Source organism: Nannobrachium achirus (genome assembly GCF_963921795.1).
Source record: "Nannobrachium achirus genome assembly, chromosome: 10".
NCBI lineage: Eukaryota > Metazoa > Chordata > Actinopteri > Myctophiformes > Myctophidae > Nannobrachium > Nannobrachium achirus.
This window is the reverse complement of record NC_137819.1, coordinates 52238234-52258241: the sequence shown is the minus strand read 5'-3', so window position 1 is coordinate 52258241 and position 20008 is coordinate 52238234. Positions and strand designations below refer to the sequence as shown.

Below are 20008 nucleotides of genomic sequence, written 5' to 3'. Positions count from 1 at the left end.
TAGTGGAAATAGCCGATCTACAAGCTCTTTGAGCGCTTGTAGATCTGCTGTTTTCATTGGTTTGGATCCCGGGCAAACCTCTAATCTCTTTTGGGTCTCGACCTGAAAGGTTTGGGAACCACTGGTGTATGGAACTGTAGTTACATACTCTGGTATTCCTTTTATGTAGATTTTATATCTGGTGTTATTTGACATGTGGCAAAGACTGCAGAACACTGTCACAATAACTCACTTGAGAACAATTAGCTAAGCAAAAAAAAAAAGGCAGCACACTGTATATCTAGCCATCTATCCATCTTCAACCGCTTATGCCAAGTTGGGTCATGGAGGTAGTTTCAGAAGGAAACCCTAGACTTCCCTTTCCCAGGTCACATTAGCCAGCTGACTGGGGGATCCAGAGGCATTCCCTGGCCAGCGTGGCAATATAATCCTCCACCTGGCCCTCAGTCTGCCCCGTACAGGGTTCCCACACATCTTTACCAATTCATTTCCAAAACTTTTCCAGAATATTTAACACGATTTCCAGGACTATATAACAATAATTCAGCTCAATAACAAGTCGCTTACTCCTATGCGCAATGCCCAAAGACAGGTAGTGTTATGGCAGTGGTTCTCAACCTTTTCAGGCTGTGACCCCCAAAATAATCATAGCCGTAGTCTATTTGAACTGGGGACCCCGGCACCCTGCGGAGCACTAAGAGTTGAGGAATTTTGTATAACATGGTTTTATTGTGAAAATAGCGGAATCTACATGCTCACAATGCCTCGCAACGCTATTTTCACAATTTCTGCCTCTAATATTTGACAATTTGGCCAATGTTTAATTTGCCATTTCAGAGGTATTAACAAAATCAATAACCAAAGACAATGCATAGCCATTTTTTTCTTTACCTTCCAGGACCCTTGATCAATTCCAAAACTTTTCCAGTACTGTAAAATATTTTTCTAATTTCAAAATATTTCCAGGAATTTCATGACCGTGGGAACCCTGCCCGTAGCCTCTCTGGAACCCTCCCTGGGGAGGCGTCCAGGCCAGGAGGCATCCTTACAGTTACCCAAACCACCTCAAATGGCTCATTTCTGCTCAAAGGAGCAGCAGCTCTACTCAAGTCTCATGGACGGTGGAAAACATTCAGTATTATTGTACACCTTGTTTACGTTTGACTCTCATTTTTATTTAGGAGGGAGTCGTTCACCCCAAAAATGACTAATTTTCTATCAATTACTATCTATCAAATTAATAATTTGATGACCGGGTCATCGGTCAATAGACTCGGTAGGAGTCTCTTTGAGTAGGAGTCTCAGACTCCGCCGGTTATCAAATTATTGGAAAGTGGGAAAAAATAAATATGTTTTCTTTTGGGTGAACTACTCCTTTAATGTACAGTAGCATAACTGTAATTCATATGAAACGTTATACCTGATATAAATGTTGTTTTCACAATAACACTGATCTACAGAGTATGGGTTTGTTTACATACTTCTTGTCATAGGCTACTGATAGTTTACGATAATAACCTACCATAGTTACAGTATCTTGTCATCTTCCTACTGAAATGCCTCTTTCAATTGGAAGAGTTAAATGACCCGACAAGTGAAACCGTTAAAAGAATGCAACACTTTTTAATCAAGCTTCCGTACTGGATTACAGGTATAGAAAATGAGATGGCAGCTAATAGAAACCTCTTCAACCGTGAATGAAACAAACAGAACATTGTATGGCGATTTTGACAGCTTAATAATCCGGTTTAAATTAAAAACAAAAAAATAAAAGACCATCAGTAGAAAATAAAACAAGCCACTTAACTATAATATCGCCTCCTGGGGTCAAACCAAAACCAAACCAGCATGGAAGAATCCATGTGCTCATTTTAGGAGGGTGTTCTGTCTGTTTGACGGCAGTGGAAAAGCACAGACTCACTTGGTGAACAGCCCTCACTTCTCTCGCTCTCTTGCTCTCTTAATGGTTTGGCGTTGCCCAAGCCTGGTAAACACAGCTCCAGCATTTACAGCCGTCTTGTGCGGTTCCTTTGAAAGCCTCTCAACACTAACTAGCATCTGGGTTCCCTCCATTGGCCTTTGGTTCTGCGGAAGCCACGTCTTGATTGTCGATCTCTGCGTCCGACTCGGCCCGCTGTTCCAGCTCCTCTTGATCCATAGTCTCTACTCCTTCCTTCTGCTCATCCTTCTGCTCCTCCCCTCCATCCCTCCGGCCCTGGCCCTGTCCCTGCTTGTCTCTGAAGACCTCCACGCCCAGCATGCGGAGGTAGTGGAACCTCTCGTTGCGAGGGACGAAGGCACGGATGGACGTCTTGCCCCTCCAGCCGCACAGCTCTATGGGGCACCGGGGCTCTGAGGGGTTACTGAGAGACATACAAAGAGATGAGGTCATGGGACAGAGGATTAACACCGAGTGTTGGTGCAGAACATAGACTGTAAAGAAATATGGACAGTGGAAAGCCATTGGTTTCTATGGTGCGCAAATGAGGCTTTTTTTGGCCGTTGTATGGGTGCCGCCATCATTGTTTTAATGGCACCAAAGGAATGCTATTGGCTGCCAACGGTCACGTGCAACCGCAGGGATACACGGTCTTGAGCTTGCCGAAAATAAAGCACATCATCACAAGCCTATGATCACAAGCCCCTAAATTGGACCATATTTTAACAATACGCAAATCATGGTGATTGAAACGAGGCTTTAAACTAGCGACAGGAACCATAAAGTGACAATGTTTATTAAGGAAATAAAATCAAATGTAAAAGTTTGGGGGAAATGAATGGAATCCTGTGGAGAACATGTTGCTTCTGGTGCCAGAACAGCGCAACTAGCGGCCAATCACAGGAACAACTTTCAGTTCCGTGTTTGCTTCATTTTAAATCGGGACAACTACACCCCTGGTGCAGAATCAGATATTAATATAATAATATAATATCAATATAATAATTACAATACTTACTCTGGGTTTGGCTGGTACTTCAACACGATGCTGCCCATACCTGTGGAAACAGAACTGGTGAATACTAGACAAACCAATGACTAGTCCACGCTTCGGGGTGAAATTATATTTCCTGAGATGGATTGTTGGCGGGGATCTCTGATTGTCTGGCTGGCTAGGTCTTACAGCTCATTGCTCAATAATAATGTAAAAAAAAAACATTAAGAAATTAAAGAGATTAAGATGACTAATGATTCTTACTTTCATGTTTGCAACGATTTAAGATATGGTTTTGTATTTTCAAGAATAAGACAAATTCAATCCATGTGTCATTGGAATTCTGATTTGGTCAAAATAGGCGTGGCATTTTGTCTGAGAAGTCTCATGCATTACAAATGTATCTGTTGTACAAAGCTGTTGCTGTTACAGTTATATAAAGCTAGTGTATTTTTGGCAAGTCACACCGCAATACAATGAAGTATAATTCAGACTTCATAGACTTCATAATGATGGTGGCGTACCGATTTTCTTGGCCTGAGCATGAGAGTCATCCTGCAGTTTGCTGAGGAAGGGGTTCTCCTGGGTCAGCAGAACTTTGATGTCCTCCACTGACACCGTGATCAGCCTGGAGCGGATGTATGGGTACAGCGTGTAGATGCCCTGCAGGGACACAGAGGACAGGGTGAATGTACAGGGACACAGTGTAGAGTCCCTGGAGAGAGACAAAGGACAGGATGACAACAGTGACAAGTGTCTAAGTGAGTATAGTACATCAGGGTTCAAGGTGTTTATGGTCACATACGTTAGAACAGCGGTTCTCAAACCATGGGTCCCGACCCAAAGTGGGGTCACGGGGAGGTGCCTTTGAGGTCGCACATTGGAGACCAAATAAATTATGAATATATAATCAAGAAACGCTAAAAATAAAGTGAGGTTGTTGCGACCAGCGCAAAGCGAAGGGAGTGACGCTCCTCTCCGTCGAACACACGCGCACGCACATACACACACACAGCTCCGCCCCCAACAAGTAGCAAAGCAGAACAGTTTTCCTCCTCTGAGGAAAGACTTCATGGTGACGCGAGGAACATTCACAGCAGAGGCTTAGACACAAACTGATTTTAACTGTTCATAAACGATTTCCTAGGATTATGCTTAATATCAGCGGGTGGTACGAATTCATGGACCGCAAGGGTACAGATGGAACTAGTCCATCTGTACCCTTGCGGTGTTAAATTTCGATCGCGACGCGCTTTAACGTTACCGACCGGCTTTGATGGGATCGCCAGAAAAGGTCGTGCTAGAAAGAAGTTTGAGAACCCCTGCATTAGAACAATACAGTCAGTTGCCGCATCATCATAGACAGTGTTATGAGTTCTCGTACTAAGCTTAGCTAACAGTGTGGATAACAATCAAATAGAAAGGTCAAATAGGGACTGTCCTAAATGTGTGTGTGTGTGTGTGTGTGTGTGTGTGTGCGCAAGTGTGTGCGTTTACCTCCTGAGCCAATCTGAAGGCACAGCCAAACTCCTCTCCATCACTATTACGAGACAACACCTTCACTCCTGTATTGATCACCTTAGAAACACACAAAACATTTTCAATTAACATTTTCAAGATTAGATTTTTTTTTCAAAGAACTGTGTCTTGTGGCTTAGCCAGCAGCATACACTAATCGAACAAGAAGTTTTTTTTGCCTCAGTAGGTCAATAAAATGTTGATAAGAACTTTGGCGGTGCCTTGCCAACATTCGGTTCAGCAGTTCGTGCTCCTCCAAGAGTTCCTACCAGCGCTCGTTATTTATATGGTTTAATTTCCAAAACCTGTCAGCAACGTACCGTGGACAGTTCTGAAGAATGGTTGGCAGAGGACTATCCCTTTCTGAGTGACTACAAACACAACCAGATGGCAATTAATGGAGAGAGAGAGATAGCAGACACTTTGTCTACGCCGTCTGTCGCCAGAAACTCAGAAGAATTATGTCAAAGCACATCGGAGGTTGACGGAAATGAACAAGGGAGGTCCAGGTGGTAAAACCACCATCCTCACTGCACTGTACACAATGTGTTCAGTGGCTCGAGCACTAGGCAGACTACAGGGTGGGCAGGGTCTAAGGCAGAGCTGAGCCGTAGCGAGTATAAAATAGTTTTGTCCTCCAATAACCTCGTTTGGTTCAGCCAAAGCCAAAAAAGTATGCTGCAGCCTTTAAACACAGTGAACAGAATGTTCACTGCATGTTTTACTATTATGACATGCCCAGTTAGGGTTCATGTGGCAATAGGGGAGAGGCCATGTGGTGACAAATCACAAATATCAGTATGGTTTATCCTGTGTGGAGCTAGCCTAGCACAGCTAAACAATCCACCCATGTTAAAACAAGGTGGGGATGCTATACTGCAGTTAGTTAGCTGCATTAGTATATAGTCTGGCCAAGCCAGGCTAGTGCGGAGCATGAATGCCCTCCGCACAGTTTATGGCAGGCATTAAACCCATTTGAATTTGAGAGATTGTGTGTGCAAGTAAAAATGTGTGACCGAATGTTGGCAATAGGATAAACTGGACTAGGGTCAACATGAAGCATGAAGGGTGGGAAGCACTGTTGTATGCTATAGATATAAAATGGTCACATTCAAATATTACATTTGTGGTACTAATAATATAATTTCAGCTCAGCTATGATGCTTGCGGCTTTTTCCCCCAAACTGTATTAATATTTTTTTTGTATTGTAACACCTAATCTAGCATCAAGCTGTGTTTGAAATACCATATCCAGTGTGTAATTATGTGTTAAGTAGCTACAGTATGCACATAAAGACAATCAAAACATTAGAGAGTAGACTGTGCGGTGCTCAAAAAGACAGGATACATTAAACATTCACACCTGCGCAGGTGCTGTGGGGGTCGACCGGTGGGATTTGTGATGCAAGGCAGTCCCATCTGTTTCTCCTTAATGACGCAAAGCACCCTTAAGAATGCACGCACGCACACACACACCTCACCAGCCGCAGACAAATACTTACCTTCATGCGTTCGCTGTTGTTGAGCAAGACGTTGCGGAGCTCCTTTGAGACCATGTACAGGTTTCTCTTTTTGCCCTCGTGGGTTCTGGTCAGAACGCATTGTTTGGGGAAGTCTGGAGAGAGGTCATAGAATGACCTAGCAAAGACAAACACACACACAAACAACGATTAACCACGGCCTCAATGCTGCCTAAAAACTAAAAGTTTTTTTTCCTCTTTCTAAAACACTTACTGAATCGTTGTAAAGACCGGATCTTCTTCAGTCAGAAACACAAAGGGGTCTTCTTTGAAACCAAAGATCTTCATCTTCTTTTGTGGAGGAGGCCTGGAACACAAAGAATGCAGAGGTAAGACGCGCGCACGCGCACACGCACACGCACACACACTTTTAACTCCATTTAGCCTGACGTCCAACTCGACTCACCCACACGCTCCATCTCTCTTAGTCTCCTGGGCCTGATCTCCTTTGAGGGTGGCCTCCTCCTCTCCTCCTTTCTCCTCCGCCTCCTCCTCCACCCCACCTTCCACCTCCTCGGGAGGAGCCTCAGAGGGGGAGGCATCTGTGGGAGTGCTGCCCGCAGGGGAGTCCCCCGTCTGGGCCGCTGAGGGGGGCTGCTTCCTCAGCTGGAGACGGGAGAGAGAGAGAGGGAGAGAGAAAGTAATGGACAGAGAGAGAGAGCAGAGGTGAGAAAGAGAGATGAACGAAACAAGGGGGGGGGGGGGAAGAGAGATGAGATCAGTGGTCCCAGCTGTGGTTACTAAATCTGAACAGGTGAGCGATACTTGGTGCTGTTGGATCAATAGTCATGTTCCCACGAGGGAGTTGTGCTCCATTTCTCTCTCCAGACAGGCTGAGACAGGAGGCGCCTAGGGGCTCATCAACAGCAATATTCCACAGGTGTGTACTGTAGGAGGTGTGTGTATGTGCGTTACCTTAGGAAATCTTTTGTTCCAAGGCATGGGGGCCTTCTTCACCAGCACGGCTACGAAGAAGCCTCCAGTGTTCTGGTGATGAGGCAGAATCCTCATACTAATGGAATAGAACATATATAATTATACACATGCATGCACACAGACAAGACACACATAAACACACATAAAAAAAACAAACAGACTGGGTTTTATGGTGACCCCTACTGTGTGTGAACATAAACAACAAAATGTGACATTGAAAACCGTGAGGCCACAGCTCCCTCTGCAGGCCAACAATGAACATTGCACCTAGAGCACATCGGTTGGTTACCAACTAAAGCAGAGATTGCAGTGTGAAATGACATCATCCTTCCTTTAAACTAGGCTCATTGTGTCACAGGTGTTTGGATGCCTGTGTCCAGGTCTATTTCTAGCCCTGCAGATAGGGTTTGTGTGCACAGGTGCACCCAGAGTTAAATTAAGACAAAAGGTAACATGCTGTCGGACTGGGCATCGGTCCAAAGCCTGCAGGGTCCAGGGGTGTGTGTGCGTGCGTGCGTGCGTGCTTATGTTAACACACATGTGTATTTTCAGGCGTACCATCTCTCCAGATGCATGCCGGCTAGTTTCTCTGCGTCTTTGGGAGGAAACATGGTTGGACGGATCTGCGTGTGGCGGTGGGTGGGAACCTCGGACCAGTCCGAGTACCACTGGCCCTCCTTGGTCATCAGCTGAGGGTTAGGGATAAAGGATATATAAAATAAATAACTTAACTTAGCAGCTGCAAGGCCTCTGAATGGCAGGTATTCTAAACCAGTGGTTCTCAACCTGTGGGTCCCCAGATGATTAACTTAATGTGCATCACCGTTATCTCACTCAAGACTAAATAAACCAACATAAGGTTTGAGTGTAGAGAGGGTATCTGCACATTTCTAAAGTGACAATTGAAGGACTTTTTAATACCTCTAAAATGACAAATTAGCCGACATTGGCCAAATTAGAGGCTGAAATTGTGAAAATAGGCGTTGTGAGCATGTAGATCGGCTATTTTCACAATAGAACCCTGTTATACAAAATGCAATGCTTCACCTCTTAGTGCTCGTCAGGGTGGGGGTGGGTCCCCAAGACTCCCCATTAAAGTATTATTTTGGGGGTCGCGGCCTGAAAAGGTTGAGAACCACTGTTCTAAACTGCATACACAATGGGACAAGCAGTCTAAGCATACTATTTTAGTGCCGTCTAAACATGCTATTTTAGTGCCAACCTTCCAGGAAGTGACCCCCGGCATCCATTTCAGCCCTGGGAGATCGGCGGAGGCGTCTGCCAGCTCCAGGGTTCCTGGGTGGGGGTACAGAAAATAAAAATAAAAGTGGGTGATTATAGGTGAGACGGTTTTCATTTAACAGATAATGTGTTCTTGGTTTCATGTGGATAGAATGCAGGTATAGCAGTTATGTACGTTACCTTCGCTCTTCTCCAGAAGTGCCGCTATAACGGCCTCGTCCTCGATGGGGTTCAGCGAACAGGTGGAGTAAACCATCCGCCCTCCCACGGCCAGCTGTTCCACGCCGCGCACCGCGATACGCAGCTGCAGCCTGCAGAACGCACACACAAGACACTCGTTAAAAGATGAACGATTTTTAAGTGTACTTTGTGTTGCTGCCAGTTGTTTTTTTAATTGGCACCGCCAGCAAACGGACGATTCCCCCGTTGCTGCGCCAGTTTGGCCGATCACAAACACACATTAAGTAGTAAGATTCTCATGGGTGCACACAAGTATTATAGGAGCTGTCGGGTGGAAACCTGGTAAATCCAACCTGTTACTTTTCAGGAAATTGAAAGACAGAACCTGTAATCCAATGGATCCGATGTTGCTATTATTTAGTCACAAGCTCCTGTTAATACTTTTCATTGGCTAAATATGCTTTCTTCGATCTACATTTGTACTACACTCTTGAACAACATAGGGCATTAATTGACAACAATATACAAGGTTGGTTTACACGGTTTCTTACCAACAACTATATTCATGCATGCACACACACACACACACAGACAGGTGCATGGTCTACCAACCCGTGGAGGTGCAGGCTGTTACTGGTGGTCCACTTCTTCCATACATCAATGTTTTTCCTCATGGTCCCATCTCCACTGTGGGAGCACAGAGCAGACAGCACCAGTCAAGCACAGAACCAGCACTGGCCTGAGTAAGGAAGGCCTCGTCTGTTTTGAGGTAGTCACACATTTTAAATCATGTTGCACAAAAATCACATTTAATTTCCCTGACCATTTTTAACCCACCATTGAGACTTCTGGCCTTTAAATCCTGTCTTTTAATTCCGCTTGAGTTTCTGTGGTCATTGTCTTCCTGTATTTTTTAGTGATGTGTCTACTTTTGTTGTTTATTTTGTTTCTTACTTTACCGGGTATTTAGCTTTTGATTCTTCTGTGCAGCACTTGGTAAACCTTGGTTGTAAATGTGCTAAATAAAGTGGATTGGATTCCATTGTATATGCAGATCTACAAGCTAACGATGTGTTGCATCCTGACATGTGGTGAACTTGTAGATCAGCTATTTCACTTCCAAGTTTATTGGGCTTAAGTTGTTAAACAAGTACGTGTGGGTGCACTGCACACAGGGGATCTCAGCGTTTGTCAGATGTAAGAAAAGAAGGATCCTCCTAGGATAAAAGGATTGGAAGCACTGCACCAAACCACCAGAGGTCCATGGAGGGTGAGAGTGAAAGTACAAGCTGTCTGTCTGAATTTGGGGCTTTTAGTTAACTAACTGATCGTTATCTCTCCTCCCTGACTCTGTCTCACCATTCTCCCTCTCTCCTCCCGTGTTGTCTTTGGCAGGAGCACTGGGCTTTCCATATAGTTTCATCATTTGACAGCACAATCATCAGTGTATTTTGGATTCATGTCAATTTGTGTTTTCAGATATTTAAACACATGAACCGTCAATGAATCGTCGAATATTCGAATATCAAAGTCACTATTCGACATTGTTCACTGAAGTCGAATATTCGGTTATTTAAAAAAAAAATGTCTTCATGGTTTATAAAGCTTGGCTAGATATGAAGTCATAAGAACCCTGACAAGCACTTGGAACTGTAGGTATTACATTTAATGTGACTCGGTTCCGCAGATAAATATTGTGAAAATAGCAGATCTACATGCTCACAAGGCCTCGCAACGCGAGGCGTTGTGAGCATGTACTGTAGATCGGCTATTTTCACAATGTTCACCTCTTGCTTACTTAATATTTGACAGTTTGGCCAGTCCTGTTGAATATTCGACTATTCGAATACTTTGAGGTCGAATAATTCGAATACTAAAAATCACTATTCGTGAATGCCCTAGTTTGTACGTTTATGTATTTAGCTCTTTAGGTGTTTGTCTATGTCCGTAGCAAAAATAGAATTGACGAAAATGTCCACCATGAGCCAGCATGATGAACAAGACGGTTACGAAGCCTCTGCTGACCTGCAGGGCACGTCGCACAGGATGCGGTCGTAGAAGAGCACGTCCTTCTCGCCGTTGGCGTCTGTGACCTGCAGTGTGGGGATGCAGGACGCGTCGTGGTTGATCACCATGATGCACGGGCTGTTTAGACGCTTGGCCTGGTGCACCAGCAGGTAGCAGCGCTTGTTGTCCACGTCGTTGGCGATCACAAAGCCCTCTGGAGCAGGGGGGGGAGAAGAGTAAACAAACAAAACCATAAACAGATGGGTCGTCTGTCTATGAGAGGAAGCGGGTACAGAGTAGGGATGGGACGATATGAACATTTCATATCACGATTATTGTGACCAAAGAAATCACGATTTACGATATTATCACGACAATCAAAACCCATTATGCTAGGGCGGAACATTTGCCAAAAAATAGCCGATCTACAAGCTCACAGCGCGTCACAACGATCGGCTATTTTTTGGCAAAGACATTTGATGGAGAGTGGAAAAAAAAGACTATCAAGTTTGCATATTATAAGTGCCTTTTACCATCATAGAGGGTTTAAGTGGTAGCGGATATGCAGCTCAGCAAATAAAAGGTGAATTGATCCCAGTACATGACGGAGGACGATATCACGATATCACTCACGATAAGATTATCGTGACTGTTTTTATCACGATACAGGATAATATCGCTTATCGTGCCATCCCTAAAGAAGAGTCAACAAACAAAACCATAAACAGATGGGCGTCTGTCCATGAGAGGATTGAGGGTACAGAGATGATTGTTAAGTGGATGCAACATCAGCTACATAACCAGCTTGTTGTTTTATCCTAGTCCTCTGTGTTGTGCCTATGGTTTTGTTTTATTAACACATTTTATACGTTTGATATCTGCTGCTACTGTATGTGATGTCTTAGGTTCACAAGAGACTGTGATATCCTGCCTCATTTTCATTTGTTTTTTGAGCAAGCACCTTATGTGCATTTGATATTGTGTTCCATTATGACTCCCCCCCCCCCCCCCCTCCCTTAGTTTCACTCAATATTCTATTTTACAAGTGAAAATAGCTGGGAGCTTGAACGGAATAAACCATTGCAACCACTTATTTTATGCCTGTAAACTTGTGTGATGTGATATTAAACTTCAAGTCTCATTTGTTTGCGTTCCTCACCTGGAAACGGCACTTCCATGTCAGAATGCAGCATCTCGATCAGCTGGGCCGTCTTGGAGCCTGGAGCAGCGCACAGGTCCAGAATCTACAGCACAACACACTATTAGTGTCAGTTACAACAGTGGTTCTCAACCTTTTTTGAACTCTGGACTACTAGGATAGGATCTTTCCTCAAGGAATATAGAATATCAGATTGTGTGTTGTTTTGTTATTGACCTTATGGTGAGGCTCGATCTTCAGCAGCAGTGGAGGGATCATGCTGACAGCTTCCTGTCGACTGATGTTACCCTGGAAGGAGGAAGACAGACAAGTAAATTATTTGCTTACTTCAACTCTCACTGGGGCTTCCACCCTTTATGCTTTTTTTTTAGACTCTAGTTATGGAGGAGCGATGTACCAAATTTGGACGCTGATTTGTGTTGGGACTACATTAGGTTATCTTCTAGAAATCCAGACCATCAACATATTCATTTAAATTTTGTACATCAAACCTATTTAACTCCCCGCAGATTATGTGCTATGAGGATCTTGAATAATCCCAACTGCACTTTCTGCACTTCAAATAGTATTGGTACCTTCCTTTATATGGTTTGGGAATGCCCATATGTGTCTTCATTTTGGAATATGGTTGCCTCAAAACTTTTAACAATTATTAGAGTCAATATCACATCTTCTCCTTCTTTATTTTTATTAGATGACGTCTCACAGTTGCATCTAAACAATATACGCAAGCGCATCTTCTTTGCTGGATTAACAGATGGTTGCTACGCGGTGGAACCTCCTCCTACACTAACATTTTTCCAGTGGGCTCTAACCTTTTCAGATATAGTATATTTAGAGCAGTCAACAGCAAGATTACTGCAAACCGAACCGGTTTGCAGTAGAGTGTGCGGCGGCCGGAATGAGGATTAGCATCTCTAAATCTGAGGCCATGGTTCTCAGCAGGAAACCGATTGTGCAGTTCAAGTGGGGAATGAGGCTTTACTCTAGGTGAAGGAGTTTAAGTATCTTGGGGTCTTGTTCACGAATGAGAGAAAGGGGAAGACGGAAAAGGAGATCAGCCGGAGAATCAGAGCAGCAGGAGCGGTTTTGCAGTTGCTAAATTGCACTGTGGTGAAGACAAAAAAAAAAAAAGAGTTGAGCCGGAAGGCAAAGCTCTGTCTACCGAGCAATCTTCGTTCCTACTCTCACCTATGGTCATGAAGTGTGGGTCAAGAGACTCAAGACCGAACGTATAAGGTTGCGGGTGCAAGCGGCCGAAATGCTTCAAATAAAATAAAAAAGTTGATAGTTTAAACTCACTGGGGCTGCACAATATTACAGCACAAGAAATAAAAGTGCAATCTTGACTGTATTTTTAATAGAAGTAACAATTTACTAGATGGCGTCCTTCAAGTGTTCGAAGGCTGTGCAGAATCTCTAGCCTACAAATCAAGTTGCATGCTCTTTTGTTTGCAGGTATCTTGCGACCCGAATGGCCCTCCTAAAAGCCTCACCGTGGGTTTGTTCACTTTGTTGGGCTTCTTCCTCACAGAAGACACAAATGTTGAGTATCAGCATTCAACTTCCTCAAATGTTTTGAGCATTTTGTTTATGACAGAGTGAATACCCCATATTTGCACTGCAGTTCATTTGACAACAGTAATGTTTAGCCAAAATGTTGCAATATTTCTTCAATATCGTGCAACCCTAACTTCCACTAACATTGCCTATTGACAGTCATTTATACAGGGAGGATTTGCTACATGTGCATTTCCTCTGCAATGTTGTGCTCCACTGTCATTCAATTTTAGACATTTAAACCTGGGTGATACCAACTACTACCAACACCAGTTTCCTACTTTTTCTCCATTCAGCAGTTCTACTGAAGTGGCTGGTGCTGTAACCACATGAACCCTAGTGTAACTATTCTGGGGCAAAATAGCAGATCTACAAGCTCACGTGTCGCATTGTCATGTGTTGTGAGCTTGTAAAGCAGCCATTTTTTGGCGAAGAGATTTGAGGTGGGAGGGGGTGACATATTATAGACCGCTGGGGGACTCCGTTCAACAACGTATAGAGGGTTATGGCTTACTCAAGTGCAACCCACCTATATGAGCGAGGTAGGAGAGAACTACACATTCACCCAAGATCTTTCCCAGCAGGGAATCGAACCAGTGACCCTCCACTTGCCAGGTAAGTACTCTTGTGTTCATCCGAACATAACATGTCTGGTAGTCTCATAAGTCAACCTATCTCCACCACAAACTTCCCCAATACCCAAGAGTTTGTAATTCAACCATTGAATGATAACACAATATTGGCCTGAGGTTTTCCAACAGTTCTTTACGCCAGTGATCCTCAGCCCTTTTCATTTCAAGGACCCCCAGGCCATGAATGAACCCACATTTGACCCCAATCTAACTACATTGTTTTCTGTAGAGACGATTTGGTTCGATAGTGGTCTAGAACTCGACTACGGTTCATGTACTGTAGTTACAGAGCGAACAGTGAAACACAGCTTGTTCTCTAGTTGTATTTTACAGTACAAGACAGGCATGCAAACAGCTAGTAATAATGGTTAGGATTAACCATCGATCATTTAGCTCAGGGCCCACACCTCATCGAGGACCCCTATGTGGGGATCCCTGGAGCCCATGTTAGGAACCACGGCTTTAAGGATTTGGGATATCACCTGACATCTGCTTTATTGACCACTCACTTCCTGTAGGATGAGCTAGAGCAGTGTTTCTCAAATGGGGGTTTGTCACAGAGGTACTACAGGGGGTACTTGAGAAAATGGAAACATTTATTTTAATGTTATGTTTAACAGTAAAATACTGCCAGATGTTATTATTTATTTTTTGGGGCTGGTGCCAGCAAAAAGCAGCTTACCTTTGCGATGTTATAGAAAATTAGCAATTGATATTTTCAAACTAATTATTTTTACAATACAACGCTCATATGTGTACTTTAGCCGAGCTGGCAGCAGAAACGCATTTTCTAGAACAGATCCACAGAAAACAGCCAGGAAGTGATTTGGGACTCCATTATTGCTAACGTGCGGTGGATTTTTGAGAGCAGCCTTACGGGAGATGTTTTTACTGTACACGGCGGCGCGACCCCACATCAGCTTACAGTCATCAGACAAGGTAAAAAGAACGAGCCGTATTGGCAACGTGCTGGGTTGAAAATTGGGGCGAACTGGAACGTCCAAAGCGGTAAAAGAGTTAATGATAAAACATTGACATGTATGTGAATGTGCTGCTCTGAATTAAAAGCTTTAAAATTAAGTACAGATTTGGACAGGCACAACTATTACTGAATAGAAAACAATATGCTACTTTTATTTTCAGCATATTGACATAAAACTGGATTTTTGTAGTCAGTATTTTCTCATCAAAATGTTGTCGTCGACTAAAGTACTTGGATTCAGCAATGAGGAAAAGGGGGTACTGAAGCCCACAAGGTTTGAGAACCACTGAGCTAGAGAGAGCTCCGGAAAACACGTCTCTCTTCAGACACTACATCCCCATTTACACATAGTTGCGTGCCGGTGTCGCACACGGTAAATCACAGATCTACAAGCTCACAATGTGTCACATCGTGCAACACAGGCTTAGCCTCGCAACAGCCAGACTCTCCAAAAGGAGAATCTGGGAGTTCTCCATAGACGATGCATTACGCAATGACGTCATTACTCACTTTGACTGACAGGTCCATTCAGTAGTCATCAGCGCATCAAAACATCGTCGGGAGAACATCAAATAAGTCTTTTCCAGACAGAAATTCCAAAGGTGCAAACTGTTGTTCGTTTTTAAGTTATGAGATGCCTTTGATTTCAGATAAAACTTCGCTTAATGCAGCTTTTATTTGCGATTTGTGAACTCGCATCGGACATGGGGTCCGCCATGTTTGTTTACTAAATGCGAGCGCTGTAGCAGCCGCTCGACCAATCAGGAGCGGTGTGAGGCGGGTTCGCTCGAAATGCAGCCTTTTGATTGGAAATCGAGAACCTAATTCTCATAAAGAGACTCGATGGGAGGAGTACCAGACCAAGAAAGGAAGCACATTGGTGATGACGTAACTCGGAATGGCTTGCGAGGCTAACACAGGCTCACATGTCTGGTGACTCACCGACTCTGTCTCGCTGACCAGGAACTGGTGGAACTTCTCCAGCAGGGGAGACTTCCTGAGGATCTTCCGGCTCATGTTGGTGTGCCAGGCAAGCTCATCTGGATACCTGCACACACACGCACGCACACAGTAATTCTTAATTTTCTGAAAAGCTTTTGATGCCAGAAACTGCCAACCTGGCTTGTAACACTGGATAATGTAATAACTTTTCGTAACACACACACACACACACACACACACACACACACACACACACACACACACACACACACACACACACACACACACACACACACACACACACACACACACACACACACACACACACACACACACACACACACACACACCTTGTACTAGCTATTTCAGTCAGTAAATTCAGTCTGTTACTAATCAGCATATTCAAAAGCTCACAGTGAGCTTGTAGATCTGACATTTCTGCCCAATGTTACCCCCAGCATAGGGATGCTATGGTTCAAGTGGTTAGACATTACCAGCTCAGAGGCTGTGGAGCTTCTATCTTCTGGCCGTCGATCTCAACTTCCTGGATCTCCTTGAAGTATTTCTCCTTCAGAGTGTGGAGGATTTCTTTGGCATGGCTGGAACACAGCAGTAGAGAGTTGATGGTTATAGAAGCATTGCATTCTGGAAAAAACGTATCTGCTCTTACGAAGGGATTTGTCAATTAAATATAATATTTACATTTACCCTGCAGATGGCTAAATATAGGGAACCACTGATTTATTGGTTGATAGCTGCCTTGTTGACTCGCACATGCAAATAAGATTACATTCACCGATGGCAGCATCTGATCTGTTGTTTCATAAATCAATATTGACTGAATTTGTACTTCTGAATTCGGTCTGAAAGGTTTTTCCCCCTCATATCATTTAGAGCAGTGGTTCTCAACCTGTGGTACATGTACCACTTGTGGTACTTGAAACCCCCTCTGGTGGTACGGAGAGGGGTCACCCAAAAATGTATCACATTAGAAATACCATCAGTTGCTTCAGCTGATTAGACACTGACAGAATCTCTCCAGCAGGGCTGTTGCAACTGCAGTAGGCTAAGTGACTAGGCTAGCGCAGTTTGCACAGGAAGTGCTAAAACAAATCTGGCTGATGACCTGGTCATCAAATTATTGGCTTAAGAATAAAAATATATTTAAAAAAAGGAATACATTTGCCTCCTGTGTTAACTGTACATAGCTGAATAGGATCGGGTAGGTCTACACACCTGTATTTTAACTTCATTATCGTTTTTATGGTGGTACTTGGAGAGACATTTTCTGAGGTGGTACTTGGTGTAAAAAGGTTGAGAACCACTGATTTAGAGTATAAAAAAGGTTATTTTCCCAATTAGCCAGTAGCTATGCCCCTCCCCTAAAAGTGTTTGTCCAATGCTAGCTTAGCAACCGGCAGCTTGCCAAGGCTGTTGCCAAGGCAAACAGGAAGTTATTCTAAGCTAGCATTGGACAAAAGCTTTTTGGGAGGGGCATAGCTACTGGCTAATTAAGTCATGATACCAATTATAGCACATTTTTTTGCAATAATTAATATTATCAGAAAAAAAATAATGTTTCACCTTTTAACCAAAGAAAATCTCTGGCTAGTCGTCAAGGCGCAAGCCGGTATAAAAGGACCGAGTCATTTCTAGTTTATTCGTTTCTCTGGCACAAACAAAGTAATGAATAACACCACAAAACACATTAGTATCAGCATCAGCTATAGGCCAAAAAACGTATTTTATCTTCCCAGAACTTCCCCATCAGTGCACTTGTCCCAAAACACGCTTGCCCTCATTTCTTTCCGTTGACCTCACGCCGAGTCACCGACCACTCGGTGGGGAGGTTCTTGTATTCTTGCATTTGTTTTACTGAAGATACTAAGGTTAGAAATAAGTTTAGGTTTAAGGTTAGGTTAAGTTTATTCCACAATCTCCAAATGCTATAGAGAGTCTGGAATTACATCTTCCGAATGCAGAGTAACGGCAGTAGTCACTGCTGCACGGAACTGTAGTCCCATTGGAAATATAATAGAAGCACACTAGCACAGACAGAGTCATTCGAGCGGCATATTCTTGTTATGCGTGTAGTTTAAGAAATTATTTGAAAACATCATGGAAGTAACACCAACAACACCAGAGAAAGACGAAATAACGCCCCAAAATATATTGAAAGACATAACGTTTTCAATAGGACGTGTTATCGCTACTGCACCAAGCTTTATCGCATACTCATGATTAGAACCTCCGTCTCCCAGACTGTATGATGGGAGCATTTACAAATTGTGGGAGTCAACAGTCTGACCACGCAAGACTAAGGAATAGCAGGCAGAGACTGTTCTGCCGGATAGACGCCTGAGGTGCCTGTGTTTTGGGGCGGATGAGCATTCTGGTATTGGGCTTGGCAACCGCCACCTGTAAACAGAAAGACTCAGGCAGCAGGGAGTGGTTATCACCTCTTGTATCCAGTGATGCGGATGGTGGCTGGCAGAGGTTCCCTCATGGCCTCCATGAACTGCTCAAACTCTCCCTCGGGGACCAGACCCAGCTCCTTGTAGTAGCCCTCAAACAGCTTGTTCTCTTTGACGATGTCAGCGTAGCCTGCTCCCCAGCCCTGGATGGAACACACAATAGAGGAGAAGGCCACAAATTATTTAGAAAATAAATAAACGACGACTGATGGTGATAGGGATGATGATCAACTAGCTGTACAGTGTACACAGTAAACTTTGACTTAACTCAAAGACAGTTATAAATAGTGTACAAATGGAGCCAAATGGATCCGTATCTAAGAATGTAATGTGGTTGAGGAAGTGATTGAATAAACTACAACTGTGTAAACGCTGCAAATCGATGGAGATGCAGGATTGTCTTTGATGTGGTGTCAAAATGCACTGTTATCAACTCTGACAGTGCATTTTGTACACTCTCAGAAACCACTGAAGTACTGACGTAACCCACAAAGCTAAGCTATTGTTGTCCTCGACAACAAGACAAGACTGTCATATTAATCAATTATTATCACTGATCAATGATCTTGATCCAAAACTAAGCTTGTTAAGGGGACTGCCCATAGGGTAGGTAGTAGTAGTAGTAGTAGTAGTTGAACTTACAGCGTTGTCTCTGTTGTCTTTGCGACCAGGCTGGTTCTGGTTCTTCTGTCTCTGCCTGCTTCTTTTCCCCATCTTAGTAGTGCAGACCACCGGCGCCCACCGCTGGAATCTAAGCAACGCTTGTCGCACCGTGGCCGCTGATAAAGTTGGTGGAGTGTGTGTGTGTAATGTGTCAGTGTGTGTTATGTCTGAGAGTGTGTGTTTGTGGAGGAAGACTGGAAGAGCGTCTTCTTCAGATGTATATTTTCAATACAACGTGCTACATGTAATGCGCATCCAGTCTGCGCAAGCATGTGAGCCAGGACCCCTTTTTGGCAGCCCGCAAATCTGCCTGAAAAAAAAGATAATAATAATAATAATAAGGGTAATAATAATAAATAAATAAATAATCAGTGGTGTCAAAGTACTCATTACTCAAAATTTTAACGCGTAAATCAAAACACCATCTAACTTCTGCTGACAGCAGAGATGAAAGTTACACACACAACACTCACCAGAGACAATCAGTTTTCTAAATACAGTGGTTCTCAACCTGTGGGTCGGGTCCGGGGTCGGGTCCCCAAATTATTTATGGAGGTCCCCAGAGCCCAGACCCCAGGTGGTTAACCTAAGGGGAGAACCACCCATTTTCATTGAACTATGTCATTAATATACCTTTGAGTTGTTATGTGGAAATAAGAACAAATAAATGTTTGTTTCATTTCTTGTTGTCTAAAAACAATAATTAAAACAATACAGTTAAGGAGAGATTATTTCCCATTTACCTTGTTATCAAGCTAGAAGGAGGCAATATAAAATTAAATGCTTCATAATGCACAAGCTGCAATTCTCGCGATACTGCCGGCTCAAACTATTATTTTGCTCTTTCGGGACGTCAATATGATTATGTCGTTTTCAAATCAGAAAACAAGGCATCCGAAAATAACCAGAGATAGGTCTTCTTTCATTTGTCTGAGCTATTTGACTGTTTTCTTTCTTTCTTTTTTTTTATATTGGTCACAGACTCACACTCACTCACAGTGCTCTGGTTCCAATGAAGGCAACTGCTTTACGACCCCACGGTGTCGCTTTACGATGAAAGCAGCTCAGTTTGTAGATCGGCAAGTTTGTTGGCAAGCGACACGTACGACGGAGAATAAAATTAAGCCTCATATTGAGACTGGTCTAAGGTTGATAGACGAATCGAAGCTGTTGTTTTAATTTAAACGAGAACAGCAGACATATCCACCAGGGGGCAGCAGCGACATGTCATCAACGGTTAGCTTGTTGTTGCTAACATTA

The 20008-nt window shown here is 43.5% G+C and overlaps 1 protein-coding gene across 1 annotated transcript; it reads right to left on the bottom strand.

Annotated features, from left to right (window-relative positions):
* Positions 1-1607: 1607 nt before the first annotated feature.
* Positions 1608-18957, bottom strand: nsun2 (NOP2/Sun RNA methyltransferase 2). Its single transcript, XM_080734425.1, has 19 exons — positions 18728-18957; positions 18071-18228; positions 16106-16210; positions 15612-15717; positions 11712-11783; positions 11496-11580; positions 10355-10550; positions 8942-9016; positions 8330-8460; positions 8130-8203; positions 7466-7596; positions 6887-6983; positions 6378-6577; positions 6186-6278; positions 5954-6089; positions 4431-4511; positions 3458-3596; positions 2958-2997; positions 1608-2363 (listed from the first exon to the last, which is right to left on the bottom strand). Exons 1-19 carry the CDS (start codon positions 18797-18799, stop codon positions 2048-2050), a joined length of 2307 nt encoding a protein of 768 aa, XP_080590551.1. The 5' UTR covers positions 18800-18957; the 3' UTR covers positions 1608-2047.
* Between the last annotated feature and the right edge of the window lie 1051 nt (positions 18958-20008).

What these genes read in the sequence shown, in the direction of transcription:
- nsun2 (XM_080734425.1), bottom strand. Translation starts at nt 18,799, where the DNA reads ATGGGGAAAAGAAGCAGGCAGAGACAGAAGAACCAGAACCAGCCTGGT. An exon ending in TGCTCAGGCCAAGAAAATCG is followed by an intron (nt 2,998 to 3,457) that starts GTACGCCACCAT and finishes CTGTTTCCACAG; the next exon opens with GTATGGGCAGCATCGTGTTG. An exon ending in AAGTACCAGCCAAACCCAGA is followed by an intron (nt 2,364 to 2,957) that starts GTAAGTATTGTA and finishes TATGTCTCTCAG; the next exon opens with TAACCCCTCAGAGCCCCGGT.